The sequence below is a fragment of the Meles meles genome, chromosome X, assembly GCF_922984935.1.
Source record: "Meles meles chromosome X, mMelMel3.1 paternal haplotype, whole genome shotgun sequence".
Lineage (NCBI taxonomy): Eukaryota > Metazoa > Chordata > Mammalia > Carnivora > Mustelidae > Meles > Meles meles.
The window spans coordinates 32,408,098-32,422,219 of record NC_060087.1 but is presented as its reverse complement, the minus strand read 5'-3'; the positions used below and the strand labels follow the sequence as shown (position 1 = coordinate 32,422,219).

General features: G+C 37.3%; 1 protein-coding gene and 1 non-coding gene across 2 annotated transcripts in view; both read right to left on the bottom strand.

Annotated features, from left to right (window-relative positions):
- CFAP47 (cilia and flagella associated protein 47) overlaps positions 1 to 14,122 on the bottom strand; it is a 545,441-nt gene that overhangs the window by 137,632 nt on the left and 393,687 nt on the right. Inside the window, exons 52-53 of the mRNA XM_045994745.1 lie at positions 6,775 to 6,950; positions 6,056 to 6,163 (exon numbers count right to left, since the gene is read on the bottom strand). Coding sequence (XP_045850701.1) covers positions 6,056 to 6,163; positions 6,775 to 6,950 — 284 coding nt within the window. The remainder of the gene's footprint in view (positions 1 to 6,055; positions 6,164 to 6,774; positions 6,951 to 14,122) is intronic.
- Positions 11,607 to 11,678, bottom strand: TRNAE-CUC. Its single transcript has one exon. It is a non-coding gene; the product is annotated as a tRNA-Glu (tRNA).

Below are 14,122 nucleotides of genomic sequence, written 5' to 3'. Positions count from 1 at the left end.
AATAAACCGTAACTGAACACTTCTCTCCACAATCACTGGCAATCCTTTGGTCCAACCTGCTATCATCTTGGTCCTGAATTAGTGTAATGACCTCCTAACTGATGTTTCTCTCACATCACATGCAGATATCAATTCCAGGTACATTGTGGATCTAAACATGAGAACTATATATGACGACAGTGATGTTCTTAGTGATGTTAGAATATGGAAGAATTGGAGAAAACAAAAAGGCTGATAAACTACATTAAAATTCAGAATTTAACTCACTAAAAGACTCCACTAAGAGAATGAAAAGGAAATTCACAAGATAAGAAAAGGTATTTGCAACATATATAACCCACAAAGGTTTGTAGCCACTATATATAAAGAACTATAAGATATAAAGGAAAATACAGACAAACTAATAGTAAAATGATCAAAGGGCATGAACAAAAATTTCAAAAACGATAAACATACAGCAGGTGCTCAACCTCATTAGTCACAAGAGAAATGTAAATTAAAAGTACATTGACACAGGGGTGCCTGGCTGACTCAGTCAGAGGAGTGTGTGACTCTTGATCACAGGGTTGTGAGTTCAAGCCCCATGCTGGATGTAGAGATCACTTAACAAAAAAAAAAAAAGTCTGAAGGGGTGCCTGGGTGGCTAAGTTAGGCTCTGACTCTTGATTTCAGTTCAGGTCATGGGAACTTAGGGTCATGGGAACAAGCTCTGCATTGGGCTCTGGGCTCAATGTGGAGTCTGTTGAGATCCTTTTTCTCTCTATCCCTCTACCCTTCCCCTGTTCTCTCCCTCTGCCCCTCAGATAAATAAATAAATAAATCTTTTTTAAAAAAGTACACTGACATACTACTTTACACATAGCACAATGGTTAAAATTCATCTTACAATACCCATGTTCTTGAGGATGTTAAACAACTACCATTCATATATGGCCAGTGGAGTGTAAATACATACAACCAAATTTTGAACTTTTTGTTGTTACCCACTAAATTAAAGTGATATTGCATTTCTATGTTTCTACCCAACAGAAATGAGCACTTATGTGCAACAAAAGCATATATAATGTTATAAACAACATATTTCATAATATACCAAACTGGGAAAAAAAAATCCAAAAGTCAAAAACAATAAAAAATTCTTTTGCAGCGAAGAAAATCAATCAAGAATGGTACACAGAACAACACAAATGGGTAAGTACCGGCTATTATTTTAGAGCCTCATATTTAAATATGAGCAAAGAGAGCCTGGGTATCTAGGTGATTTAAGCATCCAACTCTTGATTTTGGCTCCTGTCATGATCTCAGGGTCCTGAGTTCGAGCTCAGCATTGGGCTCTGCACTCAGCAGGGAGTCTGCCTGGGATTCTGTTTCCCTCTGCCCGCCCCACTTTCTTTCTCACTCTCAATTAAATAAATAGATCTTTAAATATGGGTAACACAAGTATCAGGGAAAGTTTTGAATAGGGAAAAAGGAGAACAAAATTTATAACTAAAGACAAAGACCAAGCCCTCTTAAAATGACCATTCATATCTTAAGCATATCAGAAAAAATATTATCAACATGAAATAAGAACAGAACGTTATAATTTTTAAAAACCCAGAAATATGTAAAAGAAACATCCAAACAACAACAACAAAAATGGTGCTGGATGTTGATGGCTGACACAAAAATTCAACAGAAAGAATAGAAGATAAATTCAGGTAAATGTAACTGAGTGCAAAAGCACAGACGCTGGTTAAAAAAAAGATCAAAAAATAAGAAAATTAAAATAGCTCCGAAGCTCTAAAACTAAAACAAAGGTGTTGTAAGAAGAGAGAAAATAGATGGCATAATTTGAGACTTCCAGAAACTGAAAGTCATGTATTTCCATATTGAAGGAGACCCCCAACTACCTAGCAAAGTGTATGAAAATAAAGCCACACTGACTTATTAAACATTTTAAAAACACTGGATACAATTAGTGGCCATGCAAACTTCCAAAGAGGATAAGGATCCAGAATAAGGCTGTCTAAAAAAGTAGTTACTCTCAAATATCTATTATTATTTCACAACTTTTAATTATATACAGTATAACTTAGATAAAAAGAAATTATGCTTTAGAACAACATGACCAAAAGTAACAAGAATTCAAAAAGAGAAAAGGTGAGCACCTTTCAGTGGAATTAAGAAAAAAACCATGATTGTAAAACTGGTTGTGCTAAATATGTTCACATTAAGTGTATTACATTTACTAATACTTTTATGTACGTATATAGTTTTCATACATTCATTTATTTTTAAAACAAGAAAAAATAGAAGACTAGAAATAAGTTTGTTAGTAAGTGAAAGCAGACACTGCCGGCACCCTACCCAGTGCCTGGAAGATTTTTACCAGTACTCTTCCCTCAGATCCCAACTTCTACATACTGGCTGTTTATCATCATCTGAGACCAGATTGTTGCCGGTGGGTCCTGCTGTCTCCTCAACTCTACAGGCAGTAGAAGTGCTTGGGAGTTTTTATCTCTTCCGAAGGAAGCTTATAGTGGCTAGTATGGGAATTCAAAGCCAAGCATCATTGCATTAAGACAGGACCAACTCTGAGATATAATTTATGCTACAGAGCTCTCTGCAGGATCAGATAGTCTGGGGCTGCACCTGCCATCACACCCTTGCTTAGCTTCTTCCCCTTTCTTAACCTGCTTCCCCTATTCTCTTACTGATTGTTCTTACTGGGACCACTTCCTTAATAAAGGACTTGCTACGGATTTATTCAGCTACAGATCTGGCACTGGGAGAATGCAACACTCTGCTGGAGTGCTAAGGGAGAGAAATTAACAAAGAGGTACTGATTTGCCCATTAGTGCACATGCTCTTTTAAAGCATGAATTGTGTCATTGTCCTTTGGACAGAAAAAAAATCTGAGACCTAAAGTTCCATCTATCAGTGGTGATTGAAATGCAGGAAAGACAACTTAGAATGGTAACAAAACAATACTGGAGGATCTACTGTGCCATTAAAATCAGTCCAATACTATAAGTTATATTTAATTAAAAGCCCTTTATGTTACTTCGTGTGGATGCTGTTTCTTTTACATATGCTACTTCCAGGGTATTTTAGGTTTGCCTTCAGGCCTAACATGCTGTATTTTGTTTGAAGCATGATTGCATCAAATCCTCTTGCAGATTCGCATATTTCCTAATCATCCTTTTTTAAGTATTGTTAATACAATCATGTATGATACTATAATATGAAGCAGGAAAGAGGCCAAAGGACATCTCTGCTAGAGAATATAGAGATTTTGGCATGTTTTTATATTCACAAATGTTATTTATTTATTTAGAGACTATTATCTTTCAAAGGTTTGTAGGGCAAATCTTTGGATTTCCATTGGATTTTCTATGTAGATCCACTAGTTTGAATCTGGAAAATTATATACAAGAACATTCTCCTTAGTCTCTTTTCTACATTTAGTGACCTAGGGCAAATCACTTAGCATCTGTAAACCTCACTTACCCCATTTGAAACCAAGGCAAATCCCTCTAATAGGCATATTAGTCTTTTTTTTTTTTTTTAAGATTTTATTTATTTGTTTGACAGAGAGAGATCACAGGTAGGCAGAGAGGCAGGCGGAGAGAGTGAGAGGGAAGCAGGCTCCCCGCCAAGCAGAGAGCCCGACGCGGGACTCGATCCCAGAACCCTGAGACCATGACCCGAGCCGAAGGTAGCGAACAATATAGTAACTTTTAGGTCTTAAACTTCCTTTCAAGATGATATGGCTCAAAAAATCCTCATCCTGAATGAAAAAATTGTGACCCTGAGATGATAATAATGAATGTATTTTATACATACTAGAAACCAAAATGATTCCAAGAATATATGATTTGATAAGGATCTTTACTATTAAGCTATGAGGGATTACCTCATCTTTATATGGAATTATTATATAGTAATTTATGGAAGCATGTTTTCAATTGTATCTGACATAATCAAAACTGCTCCCTACAGAAGGTTTTAATTACTGCCAGGAAACAAAGCTTAGCAGGAGAGGAGAGCCAGAGAAGTGACAGGGAAGCCACAGGTTACAACAGATTCGTGAACTCAGCCAAGCACAGTGGTGGCAGGGCCTCACTGCTACAGAGAAGACATGTTTTAGACAATACTCGTGTGTATGGGCAAAAAAAACACGAGGACTGTATTTGTGACTAATTGTATAACAGGTTATTTTAGTTTCTGTTCTGTGGAAAGTGTAAAGCATTCCAACAAAGGGTTTTAATGTAGATTTTTTTTTTGCACCCATGCTGTTGATTGCTAAATGTAATAGTCTGATCATGACGCTGAATAAAAGTGTCTTTTTTTAAAATGTGCTGTGTAAAGTTAGTCTACTCTGAAGCCATCTTGGTATACTACCCCAACAGTGTGAAGTTAGAATTCCTTCAGAGTGATGCCAGGTTCCATTGGAAATTTATTTGCAACCTGCTCAGGCACAGAAGCCATTGTCTCCACAAACCTTGGTGTAGTTGAACTGACAGTTAATGTGTTGTGACCTGGAGTTCACCATTAAAAGGTCACCCAAGCAAAGTCCTGGAGTTTATTTGGTTATTAATATGATTGTTGGCACATCCTATGCAATATATCTAAATTGAATTATGGTATCAGATAAAATTATAGATGGGATTAAAGCTTGTGTATCATCCATTATCATGTGTAATCAATAAACGATTTAATATTCTCTTAAAAAAAAAAACCTGCTCCCTAAAATATGACGTAAGTAAATGTCACCTTGAGCTTTGTATAACTCTGACCTGAGACCCCATAAACTATTTAGAATTCATTAATACCATAATTCTATTTGTTTCATATTGGATTTCCATTCCTCAATAAAATGTAATCTTTATAGAATTACTAAAAATAAATAAAAATAAAAGTAGGGGGGCACCTGGGTGGCTCAGTGAGTTAAGCCTCTGCCTTGGGCTCAGGTCATGATCTCAGGGTCCTGGGATCGAGCACCACATCAGGCTCTCTGCTCAGCAGGGAACCTACTTCCCCCTCTCTCTATCTGCCTGCCTCTCTGCCTACTTTTGATTTCTGTCTGTCAAGTAAATAAATAAAATCTTTTAAAAAATAAAAATAAAAATAAAAAATAAAAACATTTTAAAAGTAGGGAAGCCCCTGCGTGGCTCAGCTGGTTAAGCATCTAGGTCTTAGTTTCAGCTCAGGTCGTGATCTCAGGGTCTTAACACTGAGCCCCATGTCAGGTTTTGTGCTCAGTAAGGAGTCTTCTTCTCTCCCTCTCCCTCTGTTGCTCCCCATGTTCGTGCTCTCTCTCTCTCTCTCACTCTCTCTCAAATAAATACCTCTTAAAAAATAATACAAGTAGGAATTGTGATTTGGTTACCCAATGTACCAGCATCAAACCTGGTATCAGACATGTAATAAGAGCTCAACCATGTAAATATAAATGATCATATGTCAAGGGCACATGCTATTAGCCAAGTGACCAAGTATTCTCCACTGTCTATTGCTGACCCTCTGCTTTGCTTTGACCAAACTTTAGTCAGCCTTCTATGTTTCCTATGGGGCTATGAGCTCTGCTTGTCCCCAAGCCTGAGCAATCACAAAGTGAAATATGCCTCCTTCCTTGGCTTCTCCTGGGAGTCAGTTTATCACAGGGCGATTCTTTTCCTATCAATCGCCACCAATCATTCTACTTTCCTTGCCAGATTTCCCCCCAAAGAGTTTGCTTATCTATTCTTGTCCCGCCTTTACCTTTTCCTGTTTGATTTTGAAATGCTTTCAGATTTCGGAGATCTGCATTTCCAACTATTTCAGTAGTCCCTTTCTCTCCCTTGCAATAATGATTCTGAATAAAAGCCTCTCCTTACTAAGTCCCAATTTGTTTTTCTTTCACATAAATTTTCCATGAGGTAGTTTAAATATAAAATCTTCCCTGGAAAAAAAATCAACGACTAAAAATGTATTTATGTCTTACCAAAAAGATTAAGTAGATTACAACAATATTCTTTAAGATAAACTTTTCTCCTTCCACGAACAATTTTATCTATGAAACAGAACTTACTTCCCAAGGTCACATTGTATTTCTGGTATTGTGACTGGTTTCGGCAATTCCGTAGTTAATCTCAGTAAATACCAGAACTCAAGAGCCACATCTGGCTGAAAAACAATGCTGGTGGAGAAAAATATACAAAATCTTGTCAGTGGTTTTAGTTTGTGTAATAAAATTGGCAGAAAAAATCCTAAATAGGTGGTTTCAAATACAATATTTGACAACTGCTTTGTGACACATTCTACTGTTATTGTAGATCTATTTTTAAAAGTCTCATTTTCATGAGAAGATCACTTCATTATTCAGAAAAAGTGCCATCATTAATATCTGTTTAATAAACGCCTATTGAATGAATGAAAAATATTTAAACATTAATGAAGTCAAATGTCTTGCAGGAGCAATAACAAGAGAAGTCCTGCTTTCTGTAATTAAATCCAATTTGGTTCGTTGATTTAAGCACCTGTATATTTTTGTGTGAAGGCTATCAAGTGATATGCAACTCTGGAGACCTTTCTGTACTATCAGCATGTGCTCCCTTCTGGGGAAACAGAAACAGAACCTGTGACTGTCTAAAAGTATTAACTGGAAACAATAAGTAAATAAAATTATAACTGGGCTGGTATGTCAGCTCTGTCATCTTTTATTTGAGTAGCCTTGAATAAGTCACTTAAAATCCTTTTGAAGGCTTTATTTCAAAGGATCAACAATAAAATGCCACACTCAAACCATACCTTTCATCTCTACAGCCTGTAGTCGCTGGAGAATACTGTACGACATAGTTCATACACTCTAGCGGATGCAGAGTAAGTTGCTTGAGTCCATTAAGGGCAGCACTGGATAACCGCACATCTATGTGAATGATTCTCTCTTTTGGATTAGAGAGAGGTATTTCCATGCAAATGCTCTCCTAGAATTACAGAACAAATATATAATAATCAGCTTTTAGTGTCCGCATAGACTGAGTCGTTGTTCTATAAAAGCAAATGCAAAGAAAACTTATATATAACATAAGGCCATTTATTTTATTTCTCTCCTTGATCCACTATTAAATATAGCTCACTTACTTTTAATCTCTTATATGTTTTTCTTGACTATATGTTTTCTTATATGTTTCTTATATGTTTTCTTGACTAACTAGTAGTTTCAAGACTACTAGTCTTGGTAAATGGTATTTTTTTCAACAACAAATACTCTAAGACATCCATCTAGCTAAATGCTATGGCAAGTATAAAATTACATTTAAAATATAGTTTTCTTCAATACCATTATGACCATGAGGTCCATTTGTCAATGTTTTCTCTAGCTGTAGTACTCAAACTTTAGCATGCATAAGAATCATCTGCAGAGATTGCTAAAACATAGATTACTGGCCCCCAATGCCCCAAAGACTCTGATTTAGTCGCTCTGGGATGTGGGCCTGATAATACATATTTCTAAAAAGTTCTGCTGATACAGAGGACACACTTTAAGTATCTCTCTACATCAGCATCAAGTACTAAGGAAAATCTGAAGAAGACAAATTATGCTGGTAATACAATTACCTTCTCGTTTAGATTCTTTCCTTCCATTCTGGTTTCTCCTGTCCTGTCCTTCTAGCTACACCCACTTAGCCCAGGAAGGTACTGTTCAGGTTCCAAGACATTTCTTGATACCCATTCTGACCATTCTGGCTAATGACTTATATTTCATCCCGTTACAGCCACAATCTCCACTATACTATAGTAATAGTAAAAAGCTATTAATTGAAACAAAAATGTTAAAGGTGATCAATAGACAGGACATATCTCAATTCTGAACAAGGATGAGTTGTCTATAATCTCTTAACCTAATGAAATGGAAAATGTCGCACATTTCAGTCATAATTCAAAGCTTGGCAATGGGCGTACTTTAGGACTTGGAATTATTTTGAAATTTATCACATTACAGAATGACAAAAACAACCTTGATACTAAGCTGGTAGGGACAGGTGGTGACGGGGAGAGAGTTATTCACAAAACATATCTTCAAGATAGACATTACAGCTTCACCCAAAGAATGAACATTTGCTTGATTACCAATATATAAATAAATGAGTGGATAAATGTTACATTTTAGGGGAAGGGAAACAGCATTGAGTGTGGTGAACAACATCTGGTAAGGAAAGATGAAAAACAAGAATATATACAAATTTACAATTAAATCGGGATATCATTTATTACAAATCAGATTTAATTATAAATGCAAGGGGAAATGGCTATCTACAATAGTTTCAGGAGATATTAGAATCATGGTTTCTTAAAATATATGGGCATTTAAATTGCTGTAGTAAACTAACTAAGCTCATGATTATAAAGAAGGAAAATTAAATATATAAAATGCAAAAAAAAACCCAATAATGACATTATGTCATTGAGTTTATCATTTTCTAGGCAGTCTGAAGTATTTCATGAGACTGTTACAGAATTCAGCCTCCTAAGGAAGTTTCTAAGGGTCACACAAATCAATGACTATACCATATGCCAGGATAACAAATACCAACAACTATATATTGGCCTAGAAACTTTGCCCAGCTCTTTAGGCAGAAAACTGAAATGAGACAGCTTTGGACTAGACATTTGTCCTGGTCTATTACTCAGATATTTCTCAGACAAGGTCAGTGTCAATTTAAAACAAGTTTTAGCTTATTCTTCACAGAAGTAAAAATACTAGGATCTAAACCAGTGATTTTCAAAATGTTCTCATCACAACCTAGAGTAATTAATTTTACATCACAACGTGGCCCACATAGACATACCACTGAAAAAAAAGATTCACAAAATGATCCCTGCTCTTCCCGCATGTGACATTCTCTGATGCTTTTTATTCTCTTGTATTCTATTATATCCCCCCCCCCCCCCCAAAAATGCTTGTTTTGACACACTCACATTTTTTTGAGACCGTACATTGAAAAACTCTGGTCTAAAGAGGAATGAAGTACTGGAATATGAGATGGCTTTATGTCTCATCACATTTAGACTTTGAACACAAAGTAGAACAAAACCACTTTCAATCTACTGCGATGGCTGTGACCTACAAGCCATGAAACAGAAGCACGCCCTAGTGATACAAACGTGTTAGGACATTCTAACCTTGGACGAATCTTCAGAGATGCAAATGGGGATGGCAGCTCTGCGGCACTTGTGTAAGAGGCTCTCTTTGACACATCCATGGCAAATATCACTACTTGATCACTTCACTCTTATCCAGTAGGTCTGGACACCCCCTCAAAATCGAGCAGCCTTCCAGAGAGCAATCGTTAATTGCTTCGAACCGCCTGCACTACAGCAGTACGGCAGTCTCTAGGGAAAGCCTGCAGTGGAATTCTCTGGGGCCTCAAAACCAGCAAGAGACTCAATAGAAACGAATGTTTTTCATTATAGTAAAAAGCTTTAAGTATCCAATTAATTAAGAGTGCTGTATTTCTAGTCTGGTAAAATACATGTCAAATTTAACTACAGCATTATAAAAAATAATTTCTAACGTTCATTATAACTTGAATATTTTCTTTTCAAGTTTAAATTGATAAAAACCCTTAAATTATACCTTTAAAATATAGTATTGTATGAATAATCTCTTTTAAATATACATCTGCCAAAATACTGTCAAAATTAATTTAGACAAGATTAATTTTCTAACTGTATTTTGTAAGGCCATAAAAATTAGATATTTCTTTAAATATTTCATGTGCTCAATAAATTAAAGAGATTTTTGTCATTCATCATTTGATGAGATGATCCAAGTTTGTAAGTTTATTCTTGAAATACCTCCTTTGTGTTAGCTACATAATCCAAAAATACGTAACTATTTTCAACATCAGAAAAAGAATGTATAAAGAAGTCATTTGCAAAAATGGTTAATAGTCTTATTGTCTAAGGCATCCTGCCACCCCCATTCCATTTTATGACAAATAACTCTCACTCAATAGGAAATATAAAAAGACAGCTGAATTTCTTTGATTACGCTCTCTATATAAAAGGTGTGAACTATTCGGCTAGTGTAAGTCTTGCCAATGGCATATTCTCCCACTTTGATGAGTGGTTTTACAAGTTTTTTTTAGAATTAAATATAAATCAATTTGGATTGATTTTGTTTTTGGAAATTCAAGTGAATTAGTGACTTTTTTTTTGTCTTTTGTCTTTACATGGCCTCTTTTGGGTGCAATGATAGACAGCATTCCTTTATAAGGTGTTCAGTATTTTTCTCTGGATTGTACTTAAGCAATATTTTAGCTAACATAATGACTGCTTAAAGAAATTGCTTTCATTTTTCATCATCCTTTTGAAAAGGAATAAATTATGTATATTTAATCCTGTGGCATATAAGTAAAGATTTTAGAGCATGGAGACCTTCATAAGATGTTGAAATTTAGAACACTGAAAAAATTCACTCAGCTGAAATTGGAATAGGTTTAAAATAGGTACAAACAGATGTATCGAATTTTGCAAATTATAAACGTTTTCAGAGGAACTTTGATTACGTATATTCATTTTCATTCTTAAAATTTATTTATTTATTTATTTATTTGAAAGGGAGAGAGAGGAGGAGAGGGGGTAGATGGGGAGGGGCAGAGAGAGAATCTTAAGCAGGCTCCACTCCCAGTGCATATCCTGATTCGGGGCTCGATCTCATGACGCTGAGATCATGGTCTGAGCTAAAATCAAGGGTCAGATGCTTAAATGCCTGCGCCTCCCAGGACCCCCCGCCCACCATATTCACTTTAAAACAAATATAAAATATTTTCAGGGACACCTGAGTGGCTCAATCAGTTAAGCATCTGACTTCACTCAGTCATGATCTTGGGGTCCTGGGATCAGGCCCCTCATGGGGCTCCATGCTCAGCAGAGAGTCTGCTTGTCCCTCTCCCTCTGCCCCTCCCCGCCTTGTGCTCTTCCTCTCTTTCTCTCTCTCATAAATAAATAAATAAATCTTTAAAGATATTTTTGGCATCTAAATATAATTTATATGTTTATTATTTTCTTAAAATAGAAAAAAATTTTGAGAGATTTTAAAACAGGTTAGGTCATTCTCCTCTTTTCACTCTCAAGTGGCTTCTAGTTGCACGTGGAATAAAATCTCATATTAACCCTCAGAGGACCTGCAAGATGTGGCCTTCTTGGCACCTCTAACTGGAAGAACCCCTCTCTCCCAATCCCCAACCCACTGCCATTTCTGTCCGAGCTCCAGCCTCACAGGCATCGTTTCTGTTCCTGGAATGTCTGGGCTCCTACCTACTACCTCCTGTCTCACCAAGCTCATTTTGTTCCGAGGGCCAGGATATCTGTCAGTTGCTCTACCTGGGTGCATTTCTTCACGCCACAGCTGACAAAACTCTGGACTTTTTTTTTTTTTAAAGATTTTATTTATTTATTTGAGAGAGAGAGAGATCACAAGTAGGGGAGAGGCAGGCAGAGAGAGAGGAGGAAGCAGGCTCCCTGCAGAGCAGAGAGCCCGATGCGGGGCTTGATCCCAGGACCCCGAGATCATGACCTGAGCCGAAGGCAGTGGCCCAATCCACTGAGCCACCCAAGCGCCCCAGAAGAAAGGTTTCCCTAACCGGGAATCGAACCTGGGCCGCGGCGGTGAGAGCGCCGAATTCTAACCACTAGACCACTAGGGAGCGTCTGGACTATTTTTGTTGGTACAATTATCATTAAATTTAGCTTAGGTATTTATTGTCATGGTAACAGAAAAACCGAATAGACTAAACTCGGTAGAGAACTGAAAACGGTTTCTCTTCCACTGCTGATCTCCAAACGTAGCAGGATCTCCCTTTCTCCACCTTGTTGTTTTCTCAGAATAGTTCCCAATGCCAGAGCAGTCTGGTTGTCAGCTCTTTAGAGAGGTGCAAAATCAATCAACACTTGCATTTCATGTCCAATGAATGTTTTCCCTGATCTTTCCTCCTGGCACTCCCTCCCTACCCCCAGAATATGTAGTAATTTTTCAAATTGCTTGTGAGGAAGCAGATAGACGTGACATGCTCTTTTCAAGCTTCTACTCTAACTTCCTCTCCTGTAATCACTATGTTAATATGCCATCTTCAAGGCTACAGGATGAAGATGGGATGAGAGGTAAAAAAACAAAGGCCACTTACTCAACTGATACTGATTGATCTTTTCCAGTTGACTTCCTAGGTCCTTCTCTTTTCCTCTTTCTAGCACTACCCCATACAGACTTTTTTTTCCTGGATTCTTCTCACCCTGGCAGAATGCATGTTGAGCAGATCCTTTTAAATTAGCCCACCTGGCACGGAGTAGAATACACCTTGATCGACAAGATCTTGTCATGTGCTTCACATGACGCTGCTGTCTCTCTAGGCACTTCCCCTCCATCCACAGTCCAGTCTTTTAGCAAGAACTCACCAAAATCCAATGAGCATTAAACTGTCAGTTTCCACTCTTTAAAGCAGCCACACCCCATTTTTGTGTTCTGGCCAACATATACAGAGGTTGGACATGGGTGATAGGCTAAAGATGTCTCATCTTTCTTGACATGGCAAAAATATTATCCCTCCAGCAAAATTCTGTGCTTCATAATATGAAGAGACCACTGGGCAGGAGCTGCCCAACCAGAGGTAACATTTCCCAAACTCTCTTGCACCTAGGCATAGCCATATTACTAGTTCTCTCTAATAGTATATGGGTGGAAGTGATGTGTACTGCCTCTGCGATGACATGATTGAGAAACCAGTGGAAATTCTTTCCTGTTTCCTCTTTCTTTCTCCATATATATATATGTATGTACAGGAACTGCTGAGTTCCTAAAGGTTGATGGAACCACAATATGGGAGGACGCTAGAACACAACATGGCAGATATCAGCCACCAACTGGGAACAAGTGCACCAGAGTGTTACAATTATTAAGAACTTTTATTGTGTTAGGCCACTGAAATTGTGGAGCTGATCATGTCAGCTAAAACACCATAAATAAAACATTTAGTGAGTCCTTTATAAAGGACTTTATGAAGCACCTTTCATAACATGGAGTGAAAATTATCAATGGTTCCCAGGTTTGTCATTAGTTGAAAATATAAGACAAAAGAAAAACTTCCCATGAAATATCTTATTTCAAAATTATTTTTGTTTTCTGTCTTACTCCACTATAATGTTAGCTTCATGTAAATAGGGGCCTTGTTTACAATATTCATCACTGTTCCTCAGCATCTAGAATAGTGAGAAAGATACTAGAGGCATTAAATACTCGTTAAAGAATAAATGCGCAATTTGTAAGACACGTTAGTGTTTGTATATAAACCTAATGGTTAATATGTCTAATAGTCTGGATACTTTGAACTAAATAATACAGCAACCACTGATAAGATCTTACACAGGAAGAGTTTAAAAGTATCAAGTTAACCTAGGCTACCTCCTTTCATGAAAGCTATTGGTAAGGACAGCTCTGAGAAAGACAGTGGGTTGAATTTATCATTTGCTTGCCAGTTCACACCTTCTCTGAATAGGGAAAATTTAACTCACCGAGTATTTGCACTGAAAACCTCATCACTTCCTACTCTAACTGGGTCAGAGTAAATCAAGATTATGTGGGGCTCCTGGGTGGCTCAGTGGATTAAGCCACTGCCTTCGGCTCAGGTCATGATCACAGGGTCCTGGGATTAAGCCCCGCATCGGGTTCTCTGCTCCGCAGGGAGCCTGCTTCCTCCTCTCTCTCTGCCTGCCTCTCTGCCTACTTGTGATCTCTCTCTCTGTCAAATAAATAAATAAAATCTTTAAAAAAAAAAACAACAAAAAAGATTATGTTTTTTGTCCATAAGAGCCTAATGGAGTCAATGACAATTCAACATGCACCAGCAGGATATATTTCCCACCATATCTTCTCCCAGAAGATAATCATGAGTTCACTTGATTTTATTATTTTTTTATTTAAAGATTTTATTTATTTATTTGAGAGAGAGAGAGATAGGGAGAGCGAGCACAAGCAAAGGGAGAGAGGGAGAAGCAGGCTCCCTGCTGAGTATGGAGCCCGACATGGGGCTCAATTCCAGGACCCTGGAATCATGACCTGAGCCAAAGGCAGACACTCAATCGACTGAGCCACCCAGGT